The 26,838-nt window shown below is 55.5% G+C and overlaps 12 protein-coding genes and 1 non-coding gene across 13 annotated transcripts; 9 read left to right on the forward strand and 4 right to left on the reverse strand.

Moving 5' to 3' along the window:
- Window positions 1-1,266: 1,266 nt before the first annotated feature.
- BO82DRAFT_354820 (aegerolysin family protein) lies at window positions 1,267-2,275 on the forward strand. Its single transcript, XM_025635292.1, has 2 exons — window positions 1,267-1,471; window positions 1,531-2,275. The coding sequence occupies exons 1-2, from the start codon at window positions 1,365-1,367 to the stop codon at window positions 1,877-1,879; spliced, it is 456 nt and encodes a 151-aa protein (XP_025491286.1). The 5' UTR covers window positions 1,267-1,364; the 3' UTR covers window positions 1,880-2,275.
- Window positions 2,276-2,325: 50 nt separating this feature from the next.
- BO82DRAFT_354821 (PLC-like phosphodiesterase) lies at window positions 2,326-3,990 on the forward strand. Its single transcript, XM_025635293.1, has one exon. The coding sequence runs from the start codon at window positions 2,477-2,479 to the stop codon at window positions 3,896-3,898; it is 1,422 nt and encodes a 473-aa protein (XP_025491287.1). The 5' UTR covers window positions 2,326-2,476; the 3' UTR covers window positions 3,899-3,990.
- Window positions 3,991-4,465: 475 nt separating this feature from the next.
- Window positions 4,466-5,797, forward strand: BO82DRAFT_94653 (DUF3632 domain-containing protein). Its single transcript, XM_025641682.1, has one exon. The coding sequence runs from the start codon at window positions 4,570-4,572 to the stop codon at window positions 5,668-5,670; it is 1,101 nt and encodes a 366-aa protein (XP_025491288.1). The 5' UTR covers window positions 4,466-4,569; the 3' UTR covers window positions 5,671-5,797.
- A 181-nt stretch (window positions 5,798-5,978) lies between these two features.
- BO82DRAFT_402664 (antimicrobial peptide) lies at window positions 5,979-6,369 on the reverse strand (the record flags this gene model as incomplete). Its single annotated transcript, XM_025639331.1, has 3 exons — window positions 5,979-6,041; window positions 6,095-6,175; window positions 6,241-6,369. 3 exons carry the CDS (start codon window positions 6,367-6,369, stop codon window positions 5,979-5,981), a joined length of 273 nt encoding a protein of 90 aa, XP_025491289.1.
- Window positions 6,370-7,348: 979 nt separating this feature from the next.
- On the forward strand, window positions 7,349-7,422 carry BO82DRAFT_t189. The gene has a single exon. It is a non-coding gene; the product is annotated as a tRNA-Asn (tRNA).
- A 468-nt stretch (window positions 7,423-7,890) lies between these two features.
- Window positions 7,891-10,221, forward strand: BO82DRAFT_402665 (uncharacterized protein; the record flags this gene model as incomplete). The annotated part of the gene is made up of 7 exons (XM_025639332.1): window positions 7,891-7,949; window positions 8,014-8,125; window positions 8,186-8,256; window positions 8,313-8,456; window positions 8,526-8,842; window positions 8,893-9,797; window positions 9,874-10,221. The coding sequence occupies 7 exons, from the start codon at window positions 7,891-7,893 to the stop codon at window positions 10,219-10,221; spliced, it is 1,956 nt and encodes a 651-aa protein (XP_025491290.1).
- A 260-nt stretch (window positions 10,222-10,481) lies between these two features.
- Window positions 10,482-11,880, forward strand: BO82DRAFT_284839 (NAD(P)/FAD-dependent oxidoreductase; the record flags this gene model as incomplete). Its single annotated transcript, XM_025631473.1, has 2 exons — window positions 10,482-11,605; window positions 11,697-11,880. The coding sequence occupies 2 exons, from the start codon at window positions 10,482-10,484 to the stop codon at window positions 11,878-11,880; spliced, it is 1,308 nt and encodes a 435-aa protein (XP_025491291.1).
- Window positions 11,881-12,509: 629 nt separating this feature from the next.
- Window positions 12,510-15,734, reverse strand: BO82DRAFT_270304 (acetyl-CoA synthetase-like protein; the record flags this gene model as incomplete). The annotated part of the gene is made up of 1 exon (XM_025630974.1): window positions 12,510-15,734. A coding segment is annotated over one exon (3,225 nt), but the record flags the coding sequence as incomplete, so codon positions are not given.
- A 1,902-nt stretch (window positions 15,735-17,636) lies between these two features.
- Window positions 17,637-18,742, forward strand: BO82DRAFT_266149 (uncharacterized protein; the record flags this gene model as incomplete). Its single annotated transcript, XM_025630951.1, has 6 exons — window positions 17,637-17,798; window positions 17,862-17,898; window positions 17,957-18,024; window positions 18,082-18,455; window positions 18,505-18,575; window positions 18,639-18,742. Coding segments are annotated over 6 exons (816 nt in total), but the record flags the coding sequence as incomplete, so codon positions are not given.
- An 876-nt stretch (window positions 18,743-19,618) lies between these two features.
- BO82DRAFT_354826 (alpha-keto acid decarboxylase family protein) lies at window positions 19,619-21,531 on the forward strand. The gene has a single exon (XM_025635294.1). It carries the CDS (start codon window positions 19,666-19,668, stop codon window positions 21,376-21,378), a length of 1,713 nt encoding a protein of 570 aa, XP_025491294.1. The 5' UTR covers window positions 19,619-19,665; the 3' UTR covers window positions 21,379-21,531.
- On the forward strand, window positions 21,511-22,104 carry BO82DRAFT_94839 (uncharacterized protein). The gene has a single exon (XM_025641684.1). The coding sequence runs from the start codon at window positions 21,642-21,644 to the stop codon at window positions 21,975-21,977; it is 336 nt and encodes a 111-aa protein (XP_025491295.1). The 5' UTR covers window positions 21,511-21,641; the 3' UTR covers window positions 21,978-22,104.
- On the reverse strand, window positions 22,104-24,026 carry BO82DRAFT_94814 (uncharacterized protein). Its single transcript, XM_025641683.1, has 4 exons — window positions 23,220-24,026; window positions 23,006-23,154; window positions 22,882-22,947; window positions 22,104-22,830 (listed from the first exon to the last, which is right to left on the reverse strand). The coding sequence occupies exons 1-4, from the start codon at window positions 23,791-23,793 to the stop codon at window positions 22,231-22,233; spliced, it is 1,389 nt and encodes a 462-aa protein (XP_025491296.1). The 5' UTR covers window positions 23,794-24,026; the 3' UTR covers window positions 22,104-22,230.
- A 976-nt stretch (window positions 24,027-25,002) lies between these two features.
- BO82DRAFT_284962 (Gfo/Idh/MocA family protein) lies at window positions 25,003-26,291 on the reverse strand (the record flags this gene model as incomplete). The annotated part of the gene is made up of 3 exons (XM_025631480.1): window positions 25,003-25,400; window positions 25,463-25,621; window positions 25,706-26,291. 3 exons carry the CDS (start codon window positions 26,289-26,291, stop codon window positions 25,003-25,005), a joined length of 1,143 nt encoding a protein of 380 aa, XP_025491297.1.
- Window positions 26,292-26,838: the final 547 nt, after the last annotated feature.

Raw genomic sequence — 26,838 nt, forward strand, 5'->3', positions numbered from 1 at the left:
GTCAGCGTATCTTGGCCGCCTGGACCCTTTACCATAGGCGAATGCTTTCGTCCTGTGGGCCCCCGATCGTCGAGAAAAGATCCATCTTCCAGACAAGTTGCCACTGGCCACTGGCCATTGATGGGAGACTTCACCGCGTCATGCTTATGCGGGCTACTGAAGGCCCCCCCGCCTCCTATTCCCATGGTCTCATCGAACTTTCGGTCACGCGAGCAAGCGGTTGGTGTCAAACACCACGATGGTCTGGTTTCAACCACCACGTGAACCGACATCTCTCATCCGTCCATGTTCCTGGGAACAGAAGCATGGCACTGTTCCTTTGCCATCTAAGAGGGGTGGATAGACTCGTGGACATCCCACAACGCTGTGAAGCAGGTGTAACAATGTGATAGGGAGCGAGGGAAGACGGCCAGCATCTAGCCAGGTCGATACATGCAAACGCGCCATTGAAGCCCGCGATACGAGTGTCGTGGCCAGTGGGCTCGCTCCTAGCCTCCAGACGGCTGCATTCTTCCTAACTCGTCGACCTGCGAGAGACCCCGGCGTGCAGTCCCTTTCAGCGGTGGAGGTGTCCTTATACTCCACGGATGATCGATAGACCACCCTCATCGTAGCTGTGAGGCACTCAGACTGAGCATCCAAGCCGTAAACAACATGTAGCACTGTATCAAGAGTATGGTTACATTGTGTCCAACAATCGATCAGCCAGGGACCCAACGATGATCTCTGGGAGGGGAGATACTGGGAGAGGTGAGAGGGAGGGAGGGAGGGAAGACGGGAAGGGAAAGCAAGCGATGCATCCAAACAATCAATAGAGTCAATGAATGGACGTCAAATAAATGAATGACGCGACCATCTTCATGCAGCCATGCGGTAACCCCGCAATTTTCACGCAGCTGCTAAACTCAATGCAGAGGGCACGACAAAGGCCGCTCTGCTTCTCCCCCAGATTCGCCTCGTTGAAAGTCAAAGCCAGACTGGATCCGAGGATCAGCCCACAGAAGAACCAACCAGGTCGTACCACCACCATCCGTCATATGATCCGCTGATTCCCTTCCCCCACTGGCACAGAGAAGCACAGGGAGGGATCGCCTGTTTCGCATCGTCTGTTTCGCTGTTTGTCCTCTGCCTCGTCCACGGTAGAACCATGTCTCGTCACCTCCCAGCGTTCCGGGCCAACATTTGCGGGCTTCCCCGTCCTCTCCCAAGTCCCAACCCTATATAACCCTCTTCCTTCCCTCACCCTCTCCAGGCCCGTTTCTTTCTCTTCTCACAGCTTTCGAGGGCTTCTCCCTTCGTCTAACTAATCTACCAACTCGCCCACCGTATCTCAACCAATTCACAAACACACACTGACCATCATCATGGACTCAGCTACCATGGACAAGTACAACTCTCAATGGGTGCAGTTCCACATCCGGGACCACCTCGACAAGGGAGAGATCTCCGTTCGTCACACCGTCATCGAGGGGTTCGTCTTACCTTTTCTTGCTTTCTATCCATCAGCTGGCATAGCTAACTCCGATGCAGTGGTGACTTCCACGACCCCGACTCCAATAAATCCATGACCGAAGACGATGTCGACGAGCTCCGCATCCCCTCCTACGGCGTCGGCGAGATCTGTGCCCGCGGCCGCCGCGGCAGCGAGGGCCGCCTCGACCTCTTCCACGGCGAGGACAAGATCTGCGAGCTGCACTGGGACAACCGCCAGGGCAATTGGGTCAACCTCGTCGAGGTGCTGGACGGAAATGACAAGTACAGAGTCGAGCATGGGGGATGGAGCCCAGAGGTAGGACCTCTGGGCCATGTCTACGTGGACATTATGGCACAACAGGCTGCACAGGCTGCACAGGCTGCTGCTGAACAGCAGAAGAAGTAGTGCCACAAGCATGGGTGGTGTTATCCGGTGTTGTGCTCTCGGGGTTTGTTGTCTATTTCTCTTGTTGTTGATTTTTGACTTGTTGAATCTACGATTCTGGGAACGTAGTCGGGCGGGACCTGTGGAGTGGGTGAGTTGATTTGATTTGAATCATCGATATAACTGATAATATCCATATAGTGAGTATGTAGGTTTTGCATGTATCACAGAGAGAACAAATTGCAATCTGATCTTCCATCTTCATCACATCAAGTCCTTGAAGGATGAGTAGACTCCATCGATGAGCTGATCCAGCCCTGAATCGGACCACCCCGAGGGCCAATCACCTGATCCCGCATGGACCACAGGGCGTGGGAAAGTGGGAATATCTTCACTGGAATGCGTTAGTTCAATCAGGCAATGTTAATCGATGCTAGTCCCCCTTAGCCCGTCTTAGTTCACACTCATTAAGCCCGGTCGGGATAAGTGTTTCAGTGCGCAAGTGGAGCTGGAGCGTTGTGTCCACGTATCCCAAGCCCAAGTTCCCAGCCATCACCCATCATGCAGCTCGCACCATCGCCGCCTGCGTTTCCGGTCTGGGCCACCATATAAGCAAAGATGCCAAGCAAAGGAATTTCAGTCTACAGCTACATCTCCCCCGCCGTCGAGGGCTACGAGGTGGGATTCTCCATCCCGGGAGAGGATGTTTTGCACACGCCGGGCCAGAATTTCACCCCGCGTCGCTTGGAACTCGAGGCCGGCAACATCCCCGGGGTGGACAACTTCACCGGTCGGTTTGAATGGAAGGTCTTCCGGTACGGGGAACTCGTCGCCAGTGCCTACAATGACATCAGTACCCTGACGGGCAAGCTCACCGGCGGAGAGATGGTGTCGACCCAGGACTTCCACCCCATCGTCCTGGAGGATGCCATCATCACGTACGGCTTCTACAACGCGGGGCGCGGGGAGGTCGGCCTAACGAAGCGAGATCAGTGCTACGTGACCATCTGCTCGACGGGCAACCGCGCCTGGATGGGCGATCTGGCTCCGGTCGGATCCCTAGAGGCGCAGAAGCCCTTCTCCCGCTTCGCCCTCGCCGCTCCGCACGACAACGGGATGAACAGCATGGACAGCTGCGACGCAGTGTTCCAGCATCTGAACGGGGACATGCTCGCGGCCGTGCGGGAGCTTGTGCCGATGCTCGCCCACATCCGGCACATCCCCGACGGGTTCCTCATGGAGAAGTTGCCGCACATCGTCTACGGCCTGGCCATCACCCAGAAGAAGGAGATCGCCGTGATGCTGACCATGGGCGCCCGGTACTTCGAGTTCCGACCGGCCAAGCTCCTCCCCATCTTCCAGAAGATCTCCTCCCTCCCTGACACGTATTACTTCCAGCACGCGTGCATCCCGGGGCTGGCCTTCGACGCCTTCCTCCGCGCGCAGGTGGCGTTCCTGGATGAGAATCCCACTGAGATTGTGACCATCCACATTCGGTGGGACAACATCGTGGCCGACTGCGAGCGACCCACCGAGGAGCAGCTTGGGGAGCTGCTGACCGAGGCATGTGCTACGGGCGCCGTTCAGCCGCTGACCTGGGGCGGCCGCGAGTGTTTCAGTCAGCCAATCGACGAGCTTCGGAGCACTGGCAAGCGACTGATTTGTGTGATTGAGGCGGACAAGTACGACAGCTGGACGGCGGAGGCGTACGCGACGTTGAGTGCGGACTCGATTCTGGCGCGGTTCGAGGGGATGACCACCGAGGGGCAGGAGAGCAGTGACCTGACGGTGCTGCAGTGCCAGGCCACCTCACAGTCCATCAAGGAGGTGATGATCTATAGTGTGGTCGAGGCGGGCGCGGTGTCGTCGTGTTTGACCTCGACCAAGGCCGCGTTGGATACGCGGACCCTCCCGTGGATTCGGGAGAACGCGCTGGAGCGACTGCAGGCGGAGCGGACGATCGTGATCATGAACGACTTTATCGACGGGGCGACAACGGACACGTCGATCTTGTTGTCAAAGCAGCGATTGGCTTTGTAGGGGACTGTGGATGGCATCAGTGAGATAGAATTTCTGCATAGCATGATAGAACTAGACTTGTTTCCCAGACTATTATGCCATCGCATCTTTGTTTACACCGGCACGGAAGAAGAATATTGCCGAGAGAGGCACCCAAAGGCGGTGAGGATCTGCCGGTCTCCTCAAGGAGCCAAAACAAAGAGAAGGGATGCGATACGACAGCTATCTGTCATTCCAGTTACACAGGTCTCCTGGCATCATATCCTGGTTGGACTCTGTGCACTACTCAAGACCATGTATTGCAGGGCTTCAGTGGCTCACATCGACAAATGTTTGCCGTCCAGCCTCACCAACCGGCCTGGATGCCCTACGAACCGAAGGACGAGACGATGTCACTCTCCTGGCTTGGCACCATATAAGTCGGAGGACGTGGCAGGGACTTGACAGGGGATCTCAAGGTCATGACTTGGCCGGGGAGCGGTGAATTGAGCTCCCTTTATTTATTACAAACTTTTCACGAGCTGGGCCATCCATGGCTGCCTAAAGCTTTACATGATGTGTGTGCTGTATTTATATAGAAGCGGCATTGTTCAGCTGCTACACCGAACATCTCGTCATTGATCAGTGCATTCATCCTGCAATCACTAAGCACGATCGCCGCCCTAAAGACCGCTTGAACATCTTTGTGCATCATGTCCGATTCTCCAATGGAGCGCTCGAGCGAGCTAGAAGACAGCGGGTACTCGAGCGCTCAGGCCTCAATCGAGTATCGCGAGTCTCTGCTTGCAGACGTGCGACGTGGGCGCCTGGCGGAGCTGCGCGACTCCGTCTACAATAAATACTACGGCATCACAGACAGATTCTGGCAAGGGGAGTCCTTCCAGGAGCTGGAACCAGCCATTCGTGATCTCTGGTTCGCATTCCATGTCTGGGCGCGGAACATCTCCCACGAGACACCGGAGCACGATCGGATGGTCTTGGATTTTACTCGGCTCCACCTGTCTGGACCGTTACAGCGACTGGTGCAGGTCAGTGACCACGAGTTCGAGGTGGCTCAAAGCCCGACAGGAGCGGTCTTGTGGGGCGATGTGCCCTTCTTCCTTGAGGACACGACCGCATACTTCATCCAGCACTTTCCTACGATGAAGGCCGACCGTCGACTCAACTTCACCTATTTTGTGGCCAAAGTCGCGTCTACCGGGTTGCTGCAAGACCGACTCGCCGAGGTCGGTCTGTTGACTTTCCGCGAGGCGTTGGAGACCGACCGTCCACTGGGAAGTCTCAATCATCCACCTGACTCCTCCAGGCCTGCTCAGACGCTGTCCGACCTGCCCATCGCCGCTTTCCTCCCCGCCATCCGCGCGTGGATCTTCGAGTGTGGACGAAGATTGATCAACCTGTGTGATGTGTCGTGGATTGCGTGCGATACATCCCTGGGCCGCGGGGGTCCGTTGTTCCTTCAGGCCACGGAACTCAGTCGCAAGGCTCCCGTTGGTCTTAGTGCAGAGCGATGGCTATTTTGGATCAAGCGAGTGGATCAGATCCACGAGCAGGCAACACAGGCTCAGGAGACGAAACTCGCCGAAGAGGCCTGGGTTACCCTGGAGTTGATGCTCAACCCGCTCGAATATCGGGACAGTCCCGTTTCTCGAGCGTACAAGGCCGCGCCTGACGACTTTATCCGGGTCAAGTGGCCTGAGTTCTGGGCTTCGCAGATGCTGGTTGAAGAGGAAGACATCGAGGCACGTGAGGATGAGCCTGAGAAGCCTCTGCTTGGGGAGGATCAGACATGAACAGCGGTAGTGTCATGGTGAGGTGCAAGAGCTTGTTCCTTATCGCTGCTTTTCGAGCAAGTGCAGTGCAGTCAGGACCAATAGTCGATGTAAAGCTGTCGCTACGGTCTACTGTTTTGAACTCGACTATCATCATTCTCGGGAGAAGTTAAAACCCTCGATTTGTAGGACAAAGAATCAAAAAAAGCAATCGGTAGCAACAGCCAGTGATTCCCACCCCCTTCAACAGCGGAGAATTCCATCACGCGCCTCGTATGACTCCACGAGATACACATCAACATCGCCCAGAGCCAGTCATGCGTAACTCACTAGTAGCAGTTGCAATCGTTATTGTAAGAGTCAAAGTTGCACCTGGCACCGTCCTTGCTACACTACAAAAGACTCAGTCGACAGATACTACCAAGCTTAGACAAGCCGGACTCACCTTTCGGAACTGGCACTTGCAGATAGCAGTCCTTCCACTTTGCGCGGTGTATCTGCATTGATTCTGACTCTTCCGACATTGCTACGTCAGAGTCAATTGGTCAGTCTTGGTCTTTTTCGCTTGTGACAGGGCTGTGGAATACTGACTCCATCGTATTTGACCTGAACGTTGTTCTCGCTTCTCACGCCGACAGCTTCGGCATGGTCGAGCGGGCTAGCAGCCACACCCATGGCAGCGAGAATGATGAAGCTGATTGGGACGGGGGAGATCTTCATCTTGAGAGGGTAGCTCAGAGAGTTGTAGATGATGAATGGTCGCAATCTGTCGCGTTGCTGCACTTGTGCCTGATCGCAATGACACTGTCCCATCATGAAGGATGAGAGTCTGCCTTATATCCATTTCGGTAGATGCTTATTCCAGCGAAATCCTCTTGGATCAGCTGAAGAGCACCTGAACGAGGCTGGATGCAGCTGAGAGTCGGACTGATCACACGAGGGCTTAGCAGTCCTGTTCACGATGCTTTGTTGTCATCATCTCGACTTCAAGATGTTTGCCAATGGCAAACATGCTTCTGCGTGACTCTTGATGTGTCAAAGTATGGGCGCATTCGTCGGTTATGCTTCAGCGGACCTTGTGATAACACGGCGTTCGTCGGGGTTTGAGCTGAGGGTGACATGCATACACATCAGTTGTGTTAGCAATGCGGGGTGCAGCTTAGACAGACTCGGTCTCTGCGTCTCTGCCTAAGCAAACAAGTGACGGCTTTGTATTGTCTTTTGTAGGCCACTGGCTGAGACTACATGCATACTGGACTCCATTTTGCAGGAGGCTCTGTACGGCATTCAAGCTCGTGACATATACCTTGAGGCAGCTTGGACTAATTTGAAATCTGAATATGCAAGCCCTCATTCTGCAGATAAGGTTTCTAGTGTTGTAGTGCCTGCGTTCATCGGAATTGCGGGCGATGTCGAGAGCTGGCAATTGGATGCTTGAAAATATATGTGAAGGAAGAGTTGCACATCACCATAAACCATAAACCATCCTGTGTGGAGAAGGGGATAGGAGTTGTACCTTCGCTACCTAGGTTTTCAAGGCCGAGTCAAGGGTACCGTAAGCATAAGCATCCAAGGCTTTTCTAGAATTACGTATCGCATGGTGAACTGACAACAAGCCTTTGGAAGTGTCATAGTGGATGACCACATTATCTATGTTATTGCTCATGGACAGTAGTTTGAGCCGTCATGACACAAGCACGTCTTGGTGGCGCAATTGGTTAGCGCGTACGACTGTTAATCGTGAGGTTGAGAGTTCGATCCTCTCCTAGGACGTCATTGATTTTTTTAGGCCGAGGCGACCGGCTTATACCCCTCCCTTTTTTATACCTTTCTTTCTATTCTTCTCTTTTGAAACCTCTACATATACCCCCTGAACCTGGCCAGAAGCTAGTAAATCGTTATCCCAGCTACATGGTCCCATAACTGCCACATAATGTGTGTCTGTTCTCCGAGTCGTGCTGTGATGGCTTGAAGGGCCATGCTTGTAACGCTTGGCACTGGACGACGAGCCGGTCACCTGAGCGGGACTCCAGTCTCCTTGATAGGGATCCAGTCACATGAGCGGAAGACTGATTCCATGGCCATTGGCTGCAGCATCCCCCCATGCTTGATGCAGAGGTACTCCGTAGCCCACCTGGCAGCCAGGGACGGTCCGGTAAGGCGAAGTTTCGATTCTCACAAACTTGCAGACATTCTTTCTCTCTCTCTCTCTCTTGATCTTCCCTCATCACCGCCACAGTCATGGCTAGTCCTCTCCTCACCCCCGAGCCACGCGCCCGACAGGCCTGTGAACCTTGTCGGTAAGACTCTCGGCACTCCACCATAGAGATGACCTCATTCACAACTCATCCCCGGTATCGGTAGGAAGAAGAAGACCAAATGTCCCGGCGAAAGACCAATATGTTCTTTCTGTCGCCGCTTGAATCAGAGATGCACTTACGGGCGGAGTAGTGACCCACCCACTCGTTCGTCCGAGGTAAGATCCTCCCTTGACACCATCAGACACTACTATTTAACCGACTCTAATCTGCTACAGTCCAGACAAGAGACGCGGGAGCGGCTTCGACGGCTGGAATCGCGACTCGAACGCATCGATGGATTCTTTCAGTACGTGCCGGGCTCGTGTCTTGGCCCGCTTGGCTGAACTGACCATCTGGAAACAGGACACTGACGGATCGTGCACCACAAGACGCCATGCCTTCCCCTCAGGCTCAACCATTCCTACACCGGATCCTGCAGGGCCAAACCGAAACCTTGCTGTCGGCCCCAGGCATCCCACAGCCCCAGTCCTTTGACCCATCACGGTGGTACGTCTGACTGGTTGCCCTTGATCCTGATACCTTGGAATCTGAAACTCAAGTCAATCATCGGAACAGCCTGTATCCACCACCAGAAGCTCTAACCCGGCTAGTGAACGTGTACACAGAGAAGGTACATAGCCAACCACTACCTCTCTTCGACAAAGAGAGACTCTCCGCTCAGATCCGACACTTTCCCGACTTCCTCCTGCAGGCCTTTTTGGCGCTCACCTTGCTCTTCGTGGAGCTGCCTTTCTACGGTGACGCCAAAGCGCAAGCCATCGAACTTTACCTCCGGTCCGCTCGCCCCACGGTCATTCAACTGGCTGCGGAAGGCACTCCATCGGTGCCAGTATTGCAGGCGTTGTGCCTTTTAACCTTGAGTGATGTTGCTGGTGAGGTCTTTTGCAATATCTGAACCGACAAGCCATGCTGACTTCCCTAGCCGGTCGACACGCACGAGTCTGGATGGACGTTGGGATTGCGGCTAGGTTGGTCCTCTGTGTGTCCCCCACGGGCGCAGGGTCCGCTACGGAGTATGCATCGACGCGGGATGATCAAACGCGGTGTTGCTGGAGTGTGTTTATGCTTGAAAGGGTCTTCGCCCCCGGCCCGAGTCTCTTGCATATCGACAGCTACCCGCTGGGGCGTGTAGGGTATCCTGTCAGCCCCCCACGGCCCCGCTCCCTCATGGCGAACGATGACGGCTCTGCGCCTAATGCCTTTGCCAGCAGTGCTGCAGACCTAGGGATACAAGCATACTGCCTCCAAGTGACTGGACTATGGTATGAAGTTCTGGGGTACCTGCGACAGCGTCTGGCCAATCCGACCGACGACCCCTGGATCGCTTCCTCCCGCCATCACACGCTGGTTGCGCAGTATTACGAGTTCGAGACGGGGATCTCGCAGCTGCACCGATATCGGAACGTCGGCTTTCACACCATCACCTCCAGCGAACTTCTGCAGCACAAGGAGTACTGGACGGCCTGGCTTTATTTGCAGGTGGCCTTCCACGCTGGTCAGGCCCTTCTGCATCATCCTCTGTTCCATGTCACCCATGTGCGACGTGCATCGTCCAAGTTCCAACCGCCATCCTTCCTCCAACAAACCATAGACCAAGCCCTGCTTCACTCGGGTTGGCCAACGCGCTTGATCCGAACGTGGGAGAAGCATGGGATTGAGATCAACGACCCTTTTCTCGCCCAACTGGTGGCGACCGCTGCGTCTATTCACTGGATATTCCAATTCGCGAGCGAGAAAGCCATCGCCGACCGAGCACGGGAGGACTTCGTGCAATGCCAACGCTTTCTGGCAGATCTAGGGACCCGATGGCCACACATTGCTGGGACGGTGAGCTTTTTTTTTTTTTTTTCCCCTTAAAGAAATATGGTCAAAGTCAACGACAGTGCTGACAGGGGCTAAATAGGCAGATAAGCTTGCATATCTCCAAAGTCTGTCAGGACACAGCGCTGGCGCGAGTAGCATTCCGCCTTTCAAATGGTCGGCGATGTGGGATTTGCTGGACCCAAACTCACCTCATAGCAGTGTGGAGGAGACCCACCTAGCATTTGTGCCTGGTGGCCAGCAGATCGCCACGCAACACCTGGTGCCGTTGCGCGAGTCCCCGCCGAACCGGTCTTTATTGAGGGGAGAGGATGAAGTGCTGGCTTCGTCGTCGGAGTGGATGAATAGCGATTTTTTCAGTCTCCTCGACGTACCATACTTTGGCCAGGGTCCATCGCAGCTGCCTCCCGACTGCCACGGGGAGTTGTAAGTTTTTACGTACAAGATGGGACCCCCTCCGCATTTGTCGCATCCGGGCCGGTGTAGGAGTGGGGACGGATTGGGATCAAGCCGTGCCCACTCCTCCCGCCAAGCTTTCGATGTGGCCGACCTTCGGACCTGAAAAATTCTCCCCTATGGCAACAGGCCACGCCCTCCAGGTGGTCTACATAATAATACACTGCCCTTCCTGGATGATCCTCGCCTTCAGATACAAGCACACTTGACCGTCCTCCCAGTTTGTCCGCAAAAATGGCTATTCCTCCCTCCAAATCGGCCGCTATTGTGATTGTGGGCGCAGGCGTCTTCGGTCTGTCCACAGCCCTGGAATTGACCCGTCGGGGTTACACCAACATCACCGTCTTGGACCGGCATCTGGCTCCCGTGCCCGATGGCTCCAGTGTCGACGTCTCGCGCATCATCCGCGCCGACTATGCCGATGTCTTCTACGCCCGCATGGCGCTGGACGCCCTGCAAAACGGCTGGCACGGCGAGTACGCCCCGTACTTCTACCAGAGCGGCCTGATGTGTACGCAGACGCAAGGCAGCGGCGAGCACGAGTACATCGCCCAGTCGAAGCAGAACATGGAGCAGCTAGGCGGCAAGGCCGCCAACCTGGTATCCTTCCAGGGCGCGGAGATCCGGCAGCAGTACCCGGGCATCCACGGCGATCTCTCGCAGGCCAGCGGCTATGTCAACATGGACTCTGGCTGGGCCAATGCCGAGCTCAGTATCGGCCATCTGGCGCGCAACTGTACCCGGGCCGGCGTCTCGTTCCGTGCCGGGCCCCAGGGCACCGTTACCGACCTCCTAACTCAGACCACCTCGACGACCGGCAAGAAGCAGGTGACCGGCGTTCGCACGGCCAGCGGCGAGAGCATCTCTGCTGACCTAGTCATGGTATCGACGGGCGCCTGGACCCCGCATCTGCTGGAGATGACCGGCCGCTCCGTCTCTGTCGCCCAGCCCGTGGCCTTCCTGCAACTCACGGCCGACGAGGCCCGCGAACTTGACAACAACCGCTGCCCTGTGATCCTGGACCTGAGCACCGGGTGGTTCACCTTCCCCCCGACGCCGGGAACCCACCTGCTGAAGATCGCTCGCCACGGGTTTGGCTACGAGCGCACCAACGAAGCGAAGCCGCAGAACCCGAGCTCCTACTCGGCCCCGTCGCTGGCGCGCCAGGGCGGCTACCTGCCCCCAGATGCCGAGAAGGCGCTGCGCGAGGGCCTGGAGCTGTGGCTGCCCCGCTTTAAGGACCGGCCCTTCGTCCAGCGCCGACTGTGCTGGTACAGCGACACCCCCAGGGGCGATTTCATCGTCGACTACCACCCCGACTATGAGGGTCTGTTCGTTGCGACGGGCGGAAGTGGCCAGTACGTTTTACCCTACCCTTCTGAATGCTCCCTAGAGGCACAGAAAGTATAGTCACGGATGAGGAACTCCGCTGCTAACCACCACCAACAGTGCATTCAAGTTCCTTCCCGTCCTGGGCCGCTACGTCGCGGACAGCCTGGAGCTGACTGCGTCGGTGGAGCAGCGCCAGAAGTGGGCGTGGCCCGTAGCGCCTCGTCCCATTGCCTCGGGAGACGGCAGTCGCGGTGGACCGCCTCGCCGTCGCTTGACGTCCGAGGAGCGGGCGCGCTTGTAGACCCTATAAGGTGGATATGAAACGAATGACGAGACAAACAAGACGCCCCGACATCGGGGAATGAATGGTTCTTTGCGTGCAGAATATGTAAAAACCACGGTCGCAATTGTACAGCAAGCACCACCACCCAACCAGCGTTGACATTTTCTAGACAAATACACTTTTTCTTTTTCCAAGTTCTAGACAGTCCTCCAGTTCGAAACTAATCACTCGCGCAGCATGCGCGGCCTACGGTGTGGTTTAGGGTCCGTGAGCGTCGCAGCCACCACGCTCTCCAATAGACCGGACAAGCCTTCTTTGCGCGCTTGCTCTAACCAGGTATCTGCATCCACCGTCTGCAGGGGCGCACGGAAGCGTTCCTCCAGGAAATCCTGAAACAGAGCCACGGGTACCGGGGTGGTGCTGGCATGATGATGGAAGGTTGGCGACTCATTCAGCTCGGGGGTTTTGCGTCGGTCATCCAGACTACGCAAAGCGGCCTGCGTGATCTCCATCGCCACATCCGTGACGGACACAAAGTCGAAGAAGCCCGTCCAGTTGGGGAGGGCTGGGACCTGGAGTGTACGCAAGGACCACTGAATGAGACCCTGCATGAAATCGGTGCCGTGCATGCCCTCGCCCACGATGTTGGTCGGCCGATGGATGGCACAGGGGAGCTGGAACCGGGCCGCGCACTTCTCCAGATAGACCTCGCTCGCCCACTTTGACGCCACGTAGCCGCTGTCTGCTCCATCCACGGGCGGCAGGCAGTGCGCCACAGATTGAGGCGGTAGGGAGTCCAGGTCGGTCAACTGGGCCACATCGGCCGTGGAGACGAAGTGGAGCGGGATTTGACGCCGTAATGCCATGCAGGCAAGGCGGCGGGTGGACTGCACGTTGGCCGGATGTAAGGATCGGTACGACTTCATGAACGAGACATCGGCGCCGTTGTGGATGATCAGGCTGACGCGCGAAGCCAGCTCCTGCCAACAGACCCGGTCCAGACCCAGTCTGGGCGCGGTGAGATCCCCCTTGTAGCGGACCACCTTGGCCGTGCCCGCAGCAAATGCGACCGACGACGGCGTACGGCGATGGATACAATGAATGCGGGCCACGCGAGGGTCGGCCGCCAGGCATCGCAGTAGTGCAGAGCCCAGAAATCCAGTCGCGCCGGTCAGACACACTTCAATGCCTCCATCCGCATGGAGAGGACTGGGTTGGGGGCTCCTCCCGTCGCAGATGTACTTCTCTTCCAGCCCGGGTAGGGTTTCCTGATTCCAATCGAGGTTGAACTCGGGTGGCGGAGTTGGCGCACCGGTCAGCAAGGCGGCCATGTCTTCTATGGTGCTGGACTGGAAAAGCGTGGACAAAGGGATAGTTCGCTTCATGTGTTGCTGTAAGAAGGCTTGCACCTTCACCATTAACAAGGAGTTGCCCCCGACTTGGAAGAAGTCACTCGTTGAACTCCAGACGGCTGTCTGAGCGGATTGATCCAAGCATTGCTCCCAGATCCAGATGACGAAGCGTTCGGAATCTGAGCTCGTGGGAGACATGGCAGGCTGCCTCCTGGAGGGCAATGGTAGTTGGTCGACGGCCCGTCGATCCAGCTTGCCATTGGGGTTCCGGGGCAGGCCATCGACTGGGACGATGACTTGAGGTAACATGTATGGCGGCAGTGGAAGGTTGGCAACGAGCTCATCGAGGAACTGTAGCATCTCGTTCACAGCCGCGAGTTCCTGCGTGCAGGCAGGGACGACAAACGCTGTCAGAAAGCGACGGTCCCCTTCGGCGTCATGAAAGCCGCGCACAGAGATCACTGCCTCTGCAAGTCGTCCATCTGCCGACTTCAAAATCGTGTTGGCAATGTCGTCGAGCTCAATGCGATAGCCCCGTAGCTTGACTTGGTGATCACCGTCGATGCGTCCGAGATACACAAGCTCCCCAGTAGGGAGCAGACGGCCTTTATCGCCGGTTCGATACATGGTGCAACCGCGACTCTTGTCTGGAGTGTCCACGAATGGATCCGGTCGGAATCTCTGTTTAGTAAGGGCGTCTTTGTTCAAATATCCCCTGGCAACTCCCGGGCCACTGACGACAATCTCCCCAGTGAACCCTACGGGCAGCGGCGCACCGTCGAGATCGATGATATAGGTCGAGTAATTGGGCAGGGACCAACCGACACTGATGGGTTGCAGATCAATGCAGGCAGGATCGAACGTATCGATTGGAAGACATGAGCTCGAAATCGAAATCTCGGTTGGTCCATACCGATTGATGAGCCGCAGGCCAGGTTGCTGTAGGGCGTGAAATGACTCAATGAGATGTCGTGGCAAGGCTTCACCTCCCACAAAGGCAGTTCTCCAAGAGGACAGTTGTTGCAGAGCATCTGATCCGTACCGCAGCAACATCATGTATTCAGATGGTGTGGCGTAAGTGTAGGTGACGTTTTCGGCCAGCATCAGTCGAGAGAGCGCGATGGCATCTCCCCGTAGACGGCGCGGGGCGACAATCAATGTGCCGCCCCCCACCAGAGGCTGAAGCATCTGATCAAGTGAGACATCGAATCCAAGTGAGCTTTGTTGCAGCGCAGTTTCACAATTGATCTGAAACCGATGGCGCACTCCCAGAATCTGGTGCAGCAGATTGGCATGCGTGAGCATGATTCCCTTGGGCGTTCCGGTGGATCTGCGAGTATAGAGAACGCAGGCTGCAGATTCACACAGGGACAAGTCAGGGCACGCCTGGGTCTGGGAAAGGCAAATCTCGGCAACGGAGACCGGGGTACTCGAATGAAGATGCAGTCGCCTGATGACCGATTCGGTTGGGTCGTGGTATATAATTGCTGCGGGCTGGCAGTCGTCCAAAATCAATTGGAGTCGAGCGAAGGGATTCTGCGGATCGAGCGGTACATAGATGGCATTGATGCGCCATATCGCCAAGAGATGACAGACCGAATATAGGGTCGGCTCGCAACATACCGCGACATAGCCCTGGGCTTGAACCCCATTCCTGTGAAGGACGGCTGCTGCGCGTTGAATGTGCTGCTGCATCTGCTTGTATGTGAAGCTGTTGCCGTCCACATCCTTGACGGCAACCACTTCAGGCCTCGCGACCGACATTCGCTCGATTCGCTTCGAGAGTGTGGCCGGATCTGTGACATTTAGACAGGGCCCTTTCCCAAATATCAGCCCGGCCATAACGTCGTTCTCATCGTATAAGTGCTGCTGTGCAAATGAAATTTTCGGCTTCCTTACACAAGACTCAAAGAGGCGCATGTAAGCTCGTAGCAGGAAATGTAGACTCTCGTGTGAGTACAAATAGATTGGGGAACGAAGGGTGATGCTGGCAGTTCCATCACGCTGCCGGGTCAAGCATAGAACGAGATCACAGGGAGCTGCAGCACCCCTCTCGATAGAGATCTGAGAGAGGTTTCCAGCGTGGTGGTCTTGATAGATGAGTTGCACCTGGAATAGAGGATGCTCAGGGGTCGAGTGTGACCCTGAAGGATGGCAGAGGAGGTCGTTCACCCTTCCAGGCCCATACTTCAAGGTTTCCAGGGTAGTCTGACAGACTCGGTGGATGATTTCGGTAATCGTGTCCTGAGGTGCGATGCTGAAGCAATGGGGAAGCAATTGGACTTCCTTTTGCCCTTCACGCTGAGGCTCTGCGACCCCGATGCAGCCTTCGCGGATGTCAAGGAGCCGTGCTAGAAGGGCTTGCAGTACCGCTAAGTGGCCATGGAACTCAGTAGCACCCATCTCGCGCACTAGAGAACGAAAGGCAGCCACCATTCCACTGGATAGGAAGACCTGAGCTTCATGTGTGAGATACTCCGGTAGCATTCGCCGCGCAGGGACTTGGCTGAAATCAAATAGTGGCAAGGTACAGGGCCATTTCGCAGAAGTAAACTTCAGTGAATCATTCTCGCCAGTCATCTCGTCAGTGGTGGCTCTCGCTGTCGTCTTGCGATTGAGGTCGAGGAACGAGCTGGAGTGGCATCTCAGGGATCATATATTCACTTCAGCAAATTGAACTGCAGCCCTCTGAATTTGATGTAAACAATATCTCTTGCCTGATCTAGCAAGATGCCACAGAAACGGCACCAGGAGAAGCTGTCTTTGGTTCAGAGTTTGGGTGGTGACGACGAAGGCGCATGTCGTCGGGCTCGATCTCACGAACACCCATGGTTCGCTTCCCGTGTTTTTCCAAGCAAGAGCCTCATATTCTAAGGTTCTTGATATCCGGGGGACTGGAGGCAACTCGAAAGGCGCGAATGTTGGACCGTACTTGGAAATGTAGGGATGTGGCATTTTTTCACCAGTCATGCGCCATCTTAGAAACTCAATGCTCCAGAGACCCGGTCCTGATACTGGACTGTGTATGTCTTGGGCCTGCAAGAGCATTCATGCTTTAGAGCAGTATCCTGTTCACGGTTGTTCTGGGGAGGAACTCAGTCTCGAATACCTGATTCCTCAGTCGGAAATGCGGTCTCTCCGCTGCAGTCATTCATGAGATAGAGAAGCGAAAGTTCAGTCCACTGTTGACGCAAACGATCAGCTCATCGAACCACACAGCTGGAAATCAGTGGGGAGAACTGGGGAGAACTGGTCAAGCTGGTCATCGAAAAGATTTCTACCAGTGGCAATAGGAGGTAGGGGTAGAGACGTGTGATTCATCCATGATTGACTGGATCTTCATCACGGAAAGAGGTCAGATCAGCTTTCGGGCGAGAGTGAGTGCAGTGAAGAATCTCGTCTCTCAATTTGGTAATAGCAAAGACGGCCACTTCAGCTCAAGAGAGCACCAATTCACTGCTGCTCTTCGGAACTATCTTCCTCCCCCCTTTTCCTGTTTCAGTACCGTTGAAATAAGAATGGGCGATCATGCCAGGAACAGGTGCCAACATCGACAATGAATTCCAGGAAATGCCAGTCAGTCCACCATCCCTTGCATGAGACTGCCACATTGAAGATGAATAGACGTGAACGTCGTGAAGAGTCGCAGGGCCATTGCCGCACTAAAACACATTGTAACACACTGTAGCCATTAAGATCCATGCAGGGGTCCTGCCACGATGATCTGTACGAGTCCATTCCCGGGGAACTTCCTTCAAAGTAGACAGATTTTAAACGCACTGGCGAGGCAACCCTAATTGGATTGGTAGGAAGGCCCTTGGGTCTACATCCTCAAGTGAGTGTCAACTCACCTAAATCAGGGTACAAAATCGCTAGCAACCGCACGCTCAGCGATCATCGAGATTGATTGGTTTGTCGTGATGATCGGTCCCGTTGTGTCTCTTCTTGCAGAATCTGATATGTCCGTATGCACAGACCCGATACAGTGCTAGGATCGCCGATCCTCGGCAGGAGTCGACATCATTCAGCTTCGGCAAGGAGTTCCAGGTAGATTATGCTCCTGACAGATCACAACATGACAGTCTTGGAGCCGTAGATCTGGCCGCATCGGCGTGATCAATCCCTCCTGTCGAGCTATGGTGGCGGCACTTATCGTCAGATAATCATTGCATTGCGGAGCAATGGCTGCCGTAACTTTGCGACTGCCGCGAAATGATATCAACTTGTAAGAAGCAGGCTTCGATTTAAGCGAGCTCACCACACCACAGTAAGAGGCCCTTCATACCAAGCCTGCCCGTACATTAACTTCCAGCAGGCCCCTGACACGCCCGGGGCCTACTGTACTGCCTCGCGTTCTACTGCTTGACTGTCGGCTTGATCCTCAAATTCTGACTCCACATCATGAAAAGGGCACTCGCGCAGGGCGAGAAGGGGTACGACCATGATAACTTGCGACATGTGGTGATCACAGCCAGTTGTTTTGCACTGGTTGTGTCGACTCTGGCCGTGGGCCTGCGTCTGTGGTGTCGGCGTATCACTCGCACAAAGGTCTTCTTGGATGACTACCTCATGATCGTTGCTTTGGTGGGTGGCAGAGCGTCGACTGCAGCTGTATCTTCGTGAATGCTGACCAGCAACTGTTGACAGGTCTTCGAATATGGCATCACGGTCGCAGGAGTCGTTCGTATGTCAACAAATTGTGGTTGCATTGCCAGTTAGATTGCTTGCTGATGTGGAACTAGTTCTGTACAACGGACTGGGAACTCACATCATCTACGTATCGCCCGAGCAGCTTGTGGTCTACATGAAGGTGATTCCCTCTAGTCTGGTATGGTCGGAATCAATGCACTGACTTCAACGCCAATAGACCTTATCGACGGGCACGTTCCTGTACACCTTGTGCATCACCTTCGTGAAACTCTCCATCCTCGCGCTCTACAAACGAATCTTCTCTATTCGTCCGATGATGCAAGCTTCGAACGTGGTCGCGTGCATCGTGATCCTCTGGTGCTTCGGCGTCTGCCTCATCGGCGCCGTGACCTGCATGCCGTTCAAGAAGCTCTGGGAGCCCAATCTCCCGGGAGGCTGCATCAACCTGGCCCAGTTCTACTACGGTCTTCAAATCCCCAACATCCTGACTGACGCAATCATTCTCGTATTGCCAATGAAAGCCGTCTGGAATCTACAGGTCCCTAGGTCGCAGAAGGTCATGCTGTCAGGCATTTTCCTGATTGGTACCACGTACGTCATCTTATCTCTGCCTGCAAGGTACCAGAACTGACACCTGCAGAACCCTTGCCTTCGACATCGTGCGGCTGGTGGTGATGGTCCAGCTTTCGGAGGCAGGCGGCGATATCACCTGTGAGCTGCCCCCCCCCCTGAACAGAATCCTAATACCTCGATCCCATACTAATCGGGTCACAGATGACCAAGTCACTGCAAGTGTCTGGACGTGTATCGAACCCATGATGGGGATTACGGCCGCCTGCCTCTCCAACATGCGACCCCTCTTCACAATGCTGCCCCGGCCCGAGTGGAGCAGGAATCTGTCCTGGCGCAGGAATGTCTTCTCCGTGCCCTCCTCTGACCGGTCAAGGACGAAGAGTATGGAGCAAAAGCCGAGCATCCACTCCACCACGGTCATCCGCATTGATAGCTCCCGCTTGACCAACTCGAGCACTGCCAGCGAACGGGAGGAGGTCTGAAGTCGTCGGTTTCAACCATTAGGAGTCATGGTAATATTCTCCATTGTATATTAAGATAATTCTTCCCAGCGTGTCTGCTCGGCAGCTCAGCAGCTCATTTAGTTTTCAGGAATGAAGTATCTACCCGGCTTTTTCTCTGTAGACTATGGCGGCTGCACGGAGCCAGCTAGCTAGTCCACGGCGGTAGGCAGAGCGGTAGAGCAAGCGGTCTCCGTAGACAGGACGGATGATGTCGGATAGTCACGGCCAGAGAGGGGGAACAACACGTGATAGACAGAGCGGGCCGATAAAGAACGACGATAAGCGCACCGCAGGCCCGGGCTTGACACCGCCTGCTCCACGGGGAAACTGCCGCGGTTGAGCGGGGAAGCTCCTGGTCGCCTCCAATTTCCACCTTCACCTTTACCTTGTCAACACCACTCTCATCCCATCTGAAACTATTGACCCTCAGTTGGATACTACTCGCTCAACTGACAAGAACAACGACTGACAATTTTTGTAGGCTGTCTACTGCCTTCGCCTTCTCTCTCAGCCCCTGGTTGTTATCTTGGTGGGCCCCGTCTCCGTCTCCCCCTCGTTATCGGCGATAAGATCGCGTGGCTTCGGCTCATCGGCATTGTTCTCCATCCTCCATCTCCAACTTGCCTCAATTTAAGGACCATACCCCCTCCCCCCTCCCCCCTCCCTCCTCCCTCATTCATTTCTTTCCCTCTCCGCATTCTGATCCTTGCCATCATTTCAACACCATGACCAAATCCGATGGCGCAACCGTCACCTTGGCGGACTATCTGTTCACCCGACTACAGCAGCTCGGGGTCAAGTCCATCTTCGGCGTCCCCGGCGACTACAACTTGCGCTTGCTGGACTATGTCGACCCCTCGGGGCTACACTGGGTAGGAACATGCAATGAGCTCAACGCCGCCTATGCAGCCGACGGATACGCGCGTTTAGCCGGCTTGTCCGCCATGATCACCACCTTTGGAGTCGGAGAGTTGTCCGCCATCAATGGAATCGCCGGTGCCTACGCAGAACGGGCGCCTGTGGTGCACATCGTGGGCACACCTCCTCGACCATCCCAGGAGTCTCGCGCCCTGGTGCATCACACCTTTGCCGACGGCGAGTACCGCCGCTTTGCCGCCATGCACGCCCACGTCACCATTGCCCAGACAAATCTCAACGACCCTCGCACCGTGCCCGAGCAGATTGACACGGTGCTGCAGCAAGCGCTGATCCACAACCGTCCAGTTTACATCGAGATTCCGGACGACATGCCAGGCGTACTGGTGTCGGCCGCCAATCTTACCACCAACATCCAGCGTCCGGCTGCCCCGACCACTGCGCAAGAGAGTACCATCCTCACCCGCATCGTTGACCGTATCTACACGGCCAAACAACCTCTGATCCTCGTCGACGGCGAGAGTCGTGCCATCGGCATCCTTGATGAAATCAATACCCTCGTGCATCAAACCTCCTGGCCAACCTTCACTACCGTCTCGGGCAAAGGCCTGGTGGACGAACACCAACCCAACGTCTACGGCAACTACGCCGGCCGCCTGGGCGACCCCAACCACAAAACCTACTTTGACCAGGCGGATCTTATCCTCGAATTCGGGCTGCACGCCACCGACACCAACACATTAGGCTTTCAAACTCTCCCCAACCCCGCCACCTCCATCACCTTCACCGACAGGGCCGTGCGCATTGGCGACGACACCTACCGCGACCTGTCGCCCGCCTTCATTACGCGCCTAGTGCAGAGCCTCGACTTTGGCCGCATCTCGAAGCCCACCAACCCGCCCCAGAAGACCGTGATCCCCACCGAATCCCTCCCGCCGACCGGCCGCATCACCCAGAAACACTTCTACCGGCGCGTCAACTCCCTGCTCCGCCCGGGCGACGTCGTCCTCACGGAGACCGGCACCGCCAGCTACGGCGGCCGGGACTTCACTCTCCCGACGGGCACGCGACTGTTTGGTGCCATCACCTGGCTCTCCATCGGCTACATGCTGCCCGCCACCCTGGGTGCGGCGCTGGCGCAACGCGAGTTGAACCCGAACACGCCTACCCGGGCAGTCCTCTTCATCGGCGACGGCAGTCTGCAGATGACCGTCCAGGAGCTCAGCACGATCATCCGCGAGAAGCTGGACGTGGTGATCTTCCTGCTCAACAACGAAGGGTACACGATCGAGCGGGCGATTCACGGCCGGAAGCAGGCGTACAACGACGTGGCCCGGTGGCGACACCATCTGGCGGCGGACTTCTTCGGGGCGGAGGAAGGCCACGGCGCCCGGAATAGCTTCACGGCCAACAACTGGGCGGAGCTGGACGAGGCACTACAGCAGGATGCTATCCAGAACGGGAAGGGGCTGCGGTGGGTGGAGGTCTTCATGGAGAAGGAGGACGTGGAGGGGCTGTTGAGGGTGATTTTGGAGAAGCAGATTGCTGCGGAGAAGGCCTGATCTATTACCATACTACTGATTCAGTTGTGTACCTCGCGGTTTCTCAATTTCTAGAGAAGAAGGAATGCGAAGACGATAAGTTATTAATACACGCTGCCACAGGCAGGAATGAAAGTCTAGTCATGTTCGAAGAAATAATCCTGGTTTGCTACATCCATCATGATTAACAGTCTCCCTTCCTCCTATCGAATAACTTGGGTTCGGCTAGCATTTGCACACACTGATGAATAGAGTCAGCCTCCGCTTCTGATGGAAAGTAGGGAATGATGAACTTACCCCCCGCTGCACTTGCCCTTCGAGAAGAGACCGCATTTGGGGCACTGAGATGCCGTCTTGCACGTGGTTGCCTTGGTGGTTGCCGCGGCGGTCGTCGTGGTGGTTTTGGTAGTGGTGGTGGTAGTTTTGCTGGAGGTAGTGGTAGTGGTAGTGGTGGTAGTCGTTTTAATAGTCGTGGTAGTAGTGGTGGTGGTGGACAACGTAGTCGAGGTGGTCGTAGTAGTGGAAGGAGCGGAGGAAGTAGTAGTAATAGTAGTAGTAGAAGGAGCGGAAGAAGTAGTGGAAGAAGTAGTGGAAGTCGAGGACGAGGTAGTCGGAGATGAAGTGTGCGACGACGAGGTGGTCGAAGTGGTGGTGACTGACGAGCTGGGCGCAATCTTGGTGGTGGTGGGCTGCTTGGTGGTCACTGGTGTCTCAACTGTGTGCGTAGTCACCGGCTTGGAGGTCTCCGACTTCACCGTCGTCGAGGCGTGCACAGTCTTTGAGATATCGCTCTCCGGAGTGTGCGTGGTTGCCTTGGAGGTCACAATAATGCTAGTGTGCGAGGCTGGGTGATCCATTAGCAAAGAAGTATGATTAGGGTTGTGAAGGACAGAGCTCACCCGTCACGACAGCCGAGGATCCAGCATGGGTCGTAACCACCGCACTGGATGAAGCAGAAACGGAAGAGGTGGGCGTGCAGGCAGCGACGCTGCTCTCAGCACCGCGCTTAGCAAACGCAATGGCACTGGGAGCCGAAAAGTCCAGCAGCTGCTTGGCATCCCAGGTCCACGAGGCAGCAGGGTACTTGGCGTTGAAGGCATCCAACCCCTGACCCAAGGCGTTCTTCTGCCCGGATGGGTCGGTGGTGGGCGTCACCTGGCCTGAGATGGAGGCAAGCCGCGAGGAGACCGAGGTCGCCTGCGTGGAGAGGAACTCCTCCATCCAACTCGAGTAAGAGTCGGCCCAGCCCTTGCCGGGGATCGGATCGTTGCATCCAGTGGTGAGCTGGTCGATTCCTAGGAAGGCCTCGTAGATGCGCTTGTTCGTCGTCTTGAAGACCTCGGCGATTTTGTTGTCGCGGAGGAGCGAAATCACTGTGGCCATGGTGTTGATGATGGAGAGGGCGTTGTTGGCTTCCTCTTCAGTCGTTGCGCCCTTGGGGGTTTGCATTCCGCTGAGGTTCTCGTCGAACATCTATGATAGTCAATTATTGAATCAAAGAAACATGCATTGCGATCAACTTACAGGCGCCTTCATGCTATTCAGCTGGTTGTCCATGGCGACGAAGTCCAGATATGTGTTACTGGGTAGCTGCAAGCAGCGCATTAGCAAGTGCTGCCTTCTTGCATGTAGCCTATGATGCACTCACCAGGCCGTATAGCCGCTGGAGTCGGCTCTTGACTCCATTCGCCGTAGGGTGTTCCGTATCCTGGGTGAGGAAGAAAGTCTTGAAGCTGTTACAGAAGTTATATTTCGCGATCATGGCCGAAAAGAAGCTATCGACAATCTTCAACTCGTCTGAAGGACTCGGTTAGCGTACTGCATGGTAGATAGCGCAGGCCGATACGCCCATTGGCACTTACAAACATGGTCAACGTTGATGTACGAATCGGTCGGGGTGACCTTGGCCCCAAGAGCGATGTACTTCTGGCCTGTGCCCGCATTGGCCGAGTCCCAGTAGGCCGCAACAGTGTCCGTAAGCACAGAACTATCGGTGATCACATCGTAAGTGACCGCTCCGGCTGGGCACTGATCCAGCTTGGGGATATAATATCCCAGGAATGCGCCTTCCTGTACCGACTCCAGGGTAGCAGGTCCGGGGTATTGCGGCTTGAAGATCTTCGTCCCCAGAGCGCACTTGCCGTTGTTGTAACTGTTGGTGGTGCGGCCTCGACGGGCGAGCTGATGCAGCTCATGCTCGTCGCGCTTGCTGGTGGTAGTGGTCGAATCATCCTCGCCACCATCGGCGTCGTCATCGTCGGTGGAAGTGTTGTCGACATTCAGGAAATATGTCCATCCGCAAGTTGCTTGGGCTGAAGAGGCTGAAGCTACGGCAGAGGCGGATGCTGCAGCGCGAGCTTGGACGGGGATGGCGGACGCCGATGCCCAGGAGCTCAAGAGCAGCAGACTGAGAGCGATTGCTTTTGGTGGTGTCATCTTTGAGGGTTGCAAAAGAGTGTGGGATAAGGAGTGTGGAGTAAAGAGCGTGGAGTGCTGTGGTGAGAGGAAAGATGTCCTGGAGAGCAGTCTTCACTGACTTATATAGCCAGGGCCGTCCCGATCAGCAGGTTAGTCTCCATCAATGCAGCAGATGGGCAAGTCTACCCTGGTGTCTCTGCTGTTGATCCTGCTATGCCAGCCGTGCAGTTTCATCCTTGGGGCCGACTCCAGACACTACGGCATAGCCACCGCAGGATTGGTACCTGGCCCCCATTCTCCCCTTTAAACTCGGGGTCTCCTGCACAGCTCTTGCAGAATGCTTTAGTATGCGTCTAATCAATCAGTATAGTGCTTTTGTGATTGCTCGCATTGAACTTTTTCGCGCAGCATACCGGTACCGGAGCGACAAATTTTGGAAAGAAGTATGTCCCAAGCAGATCTTGGCGTGAGGTAAGAGAGAACGGTCAAAAAGTGCTTCCTCTTGTCATCACCAGAAGAATCCACTGACAATAGCCTGAGCTAGTGGGGTAGAAATCTAGATCAACGCTGTGGTCGGTCAACGCGCAGAATCCTAGGTTCGCCGCAGGTACGAGGTGCAGAACAAGCCAGGGGCTACAACACTTGAACACGAGGCTCAGTCTTCTTGCTCGACTGACCATTGCCCATGCATCCACGGCTTACTGTCCAGAGCCTATCAATTCGAAACAAAATGACGGCCGTGCAGCTTGTCAGGCTCCATGGCCCCCACCCCCTGCGGCTCAAGAACAGACGATGATCAGCACCGCAGATTTTGAGTGATCTGCTTCATTGTATTGTGAAGAGAGAACCATAGTAAGGTCAGTCGTCGAAGATCTTATTCCCATGCAGGAGTATCATGAGCTATCCTGCAGGAACATATACCCTATGGTGGCACCAAGGGTGATGGATCGAAGGTGAAAGGCCATGTCGGGCTGAAGGCCCCCACAAGGTGTTCGGCCTCCTCCAACTCCGACACGAGCGCCACTGACCCCAGGCTAAAACCGCCACTTTCCACATTTGACGGCCTTCCCTTATCACCATTAGTGAGGCTTTCATCCTCAGTCAAGGCTCTGATTGTTTGGGACAAGTGTCGATAGACTTAGAAGAACATATTGACATCAATACACACCGCGATCTAACATCCGATGGGATCCGCGCATCTACGCTCCCTTCCCCCTTTCTCACACATCATCTTACCGGAAACGAGTCAAGCCAGCGTGCAATCTGCCGCGCCCGCACAGCTGCCTGTTCCAGTGATACATAACCATCAGCATCTCCTTCAGCCAAGCTCACCAAGCAGCTGTGGACGGAGCGTGCACTGAAGGGTAGCTCTTCCTGCTCCGGCGACCACGCCCACGGGACTGATTCCACTTCACCTGTGTCGAAGCGATGCACAGAAATGGTCACAGGCTCCGCATAGGTGGTTGCACCCAGCACAATGCCCGCGGGGGAGATGAGACGAACCGCGCCGTGCTCGAAGGTCAAGGTCCATGTAAGCTGTGGGTCCCCAGGGTAGGGTTGGCCTCGACTGAAGTAGGCGACCAGACTAGCTTGGGGTGCCACGTGGGCTGATTCCGGCAAGTGTCCTATGGAGGTTAGTGAGACCCTGGGATGGGAATGGTTCCATGTTTTAAAATGCGCCACTTACCATGGAGGCTGACGAGATCAGGCACATCGGAGCGGATGGTCTCCACGATCGATCCTGTGGTGGGATCGCGCACACGAATGCTCGGGCGCTGAAGCTGGAATTGAATATGGTCGGTCTCAGGGATCACATCCCCGACCACGGATTGCACAAAGTCGATGACTGTGTCTACTTAGCATGGAGGGCTGGTGCTGGTGCCGGTGCTGGTGCCGGTGCTGGTGGGGGACTCTTTTTAGGGTTACATACCATGAGCGAAGCCGATCGTGATGGGATTCCCGCCGACCGACCGCTGGGCGAAATATACCAACCCGGGCGGGAGGAACTCACGATCCAGGGTGCCCCCAAAAGCGCGTACCTCCGTATTCAGCAAACGACCCAGTGAGCCCGACTGGAGTAGGTCTCGGATCCGACGCACGGGGGGTGCAAAGCGACTCTGGAGCCCCACCGCGACTTGAGCACCACTGCGGCGGCGGGCGGCGAGAAGCTCATCGAGGTGGGTCGGACTGCTGGCAATGGGCCACTCAATGTAGGTCGATTTGCCCGCCTGAATCATAGGCAACGCGGTCTCATAGTGCCGATCGACTCGCGTGCTGCAAATCACGAGATCGATCGTGCGATTCGCGGCCAGATCGCCCGGACTGCCATAGGGCGTGACGCTATTGACATCCAACTGGTATTCGGCGATGGCGGCTTCGGCGGCCGACCGGCTACTATTACAGAGCGCGGCGATCTGGAACCGCGAAGACCGGCGCAGACCCGGCAAATGCGCATTGGCCGCCCAGGAGGTCGTGGCGGTGGCCGAGAGACCGATGATCGCAGTACGAGTCGACATGATGCCAGTCAGGTGTACATGTACATAGATGTATATGTCTGGGGTGTGACCTCAGGGCTCTTTTGCAGCACCAAATATATACTCCGTAGAATGCGGGGAGACCACTCTGCCGCAAAATGATTAGAAATCGAAAGTTGCTATCAGATGGCGTGACTGATGCTGGCTGGATTATCAATCAACATTCTGTTAATGTGAAGTGGAGAAGATGTCGAGGGAGAGGAATTGTACTGTACTGCACAGCGTGGAATACATATAGGTTTTGGAGGCCCATGCTCGATCTGGAAATTCGCGTTGGGAGTAACTTCTGATTTGAGGGCGAGGCTCCGTGCCCCAGTGGGAGGAGTCGATACGAGCCGGAGCTCACTCAGACATTCTATGATTTGAAGTGTGAACATGAGGTAGTCATTGAGGCACGGTCAAGAAATCGGCAAGGTCAAATGTGTTGAGATATAGCCCGACGTGACAATGTAGTAATGGGTAGTACTACAGTACGATGTTGATGTAGTTGTGCTGAGACGCAACAACAGGTAAGTTAACAGGTACTACT

This window comes from Aspergillus uvarum, assembly GCF_003184745.1.
Source record: "Aspergillus uvarum CBS 121591 unplaced genomic scaffold BO82scaffold_31, whole genome shotgun sequence".
NCBI classification, from domain to species: domain Eukaryota; kingdom Fungi; phylum Ascomycota; class Eurotiomycetes; order Eurotiales; family Aspergillaceae; genus Aspergillus; species Aspergillus uvarum.

Coding starts and splice junctions, on each gene's coding strand:
- BO82DRAFT_94814 (XM_025641683.1), bottom strand. CDS start 23,793: ATGACACCACCAAAAGCAATCGCTCTCAGTCTGCTGCTCTTGAGCTCC. Junction 23,155..23,219: donor CATCAACGTTGACCATGTTT/GTAAGTGCCAAT, acceptor CGAGTCCTTCAG/ACGAGTTGAAGATTGTCGAT. Junction 22,948..23,005: donor TCCAGCGGCTATACGGCCTG/GTGAGTGCATCA, acceptor CGCTGCTTGCAG/CTACCCAGTAACACATATCT.
- BO82DRAFT_354821 (XM_025635293.1), top strand. CDS start 2,477: ATGCCAAGCAAAGGAATTTCAGTCTACAGCTACATCTCCCCCGCCGTC.
- BO82DRAFT_354826 (XM_025635294.1), top strand. CDS start 19,666: ATGACCAAATCCGATGGCGCAACCGTCACCTTGGCGGACTATCTGTTC.
- BO82DRAFT_94839 (XM_025641684.1), top strand. CDS start 21,642: ATGATGAACTTACCCCCCGCTGCACTTGCCCTTCGAGAAGAGACCGCA.
- BO82DRAFT_354820 (XM_025635292.1), top strand. CDS start 1,365: ATGGACTCAGCTACCATGGACAAGTACAACTCTCAATGGGTGCAGTTC. Junction 1,472..1,530: donor CGTCACACCGTCATCGAGGG/GTTCGTCTTACC, acceptor ACTCCGATGCAG/TGGTGACTTCCACGACCCCG.
- BO82DRAFT_94653 (XM_025641682.1), top strand. CDS start 4,570: ATGTCCGATTCTCCAATGGAGCGCTCGAGCGAGCTAGAAGACAGCGGG.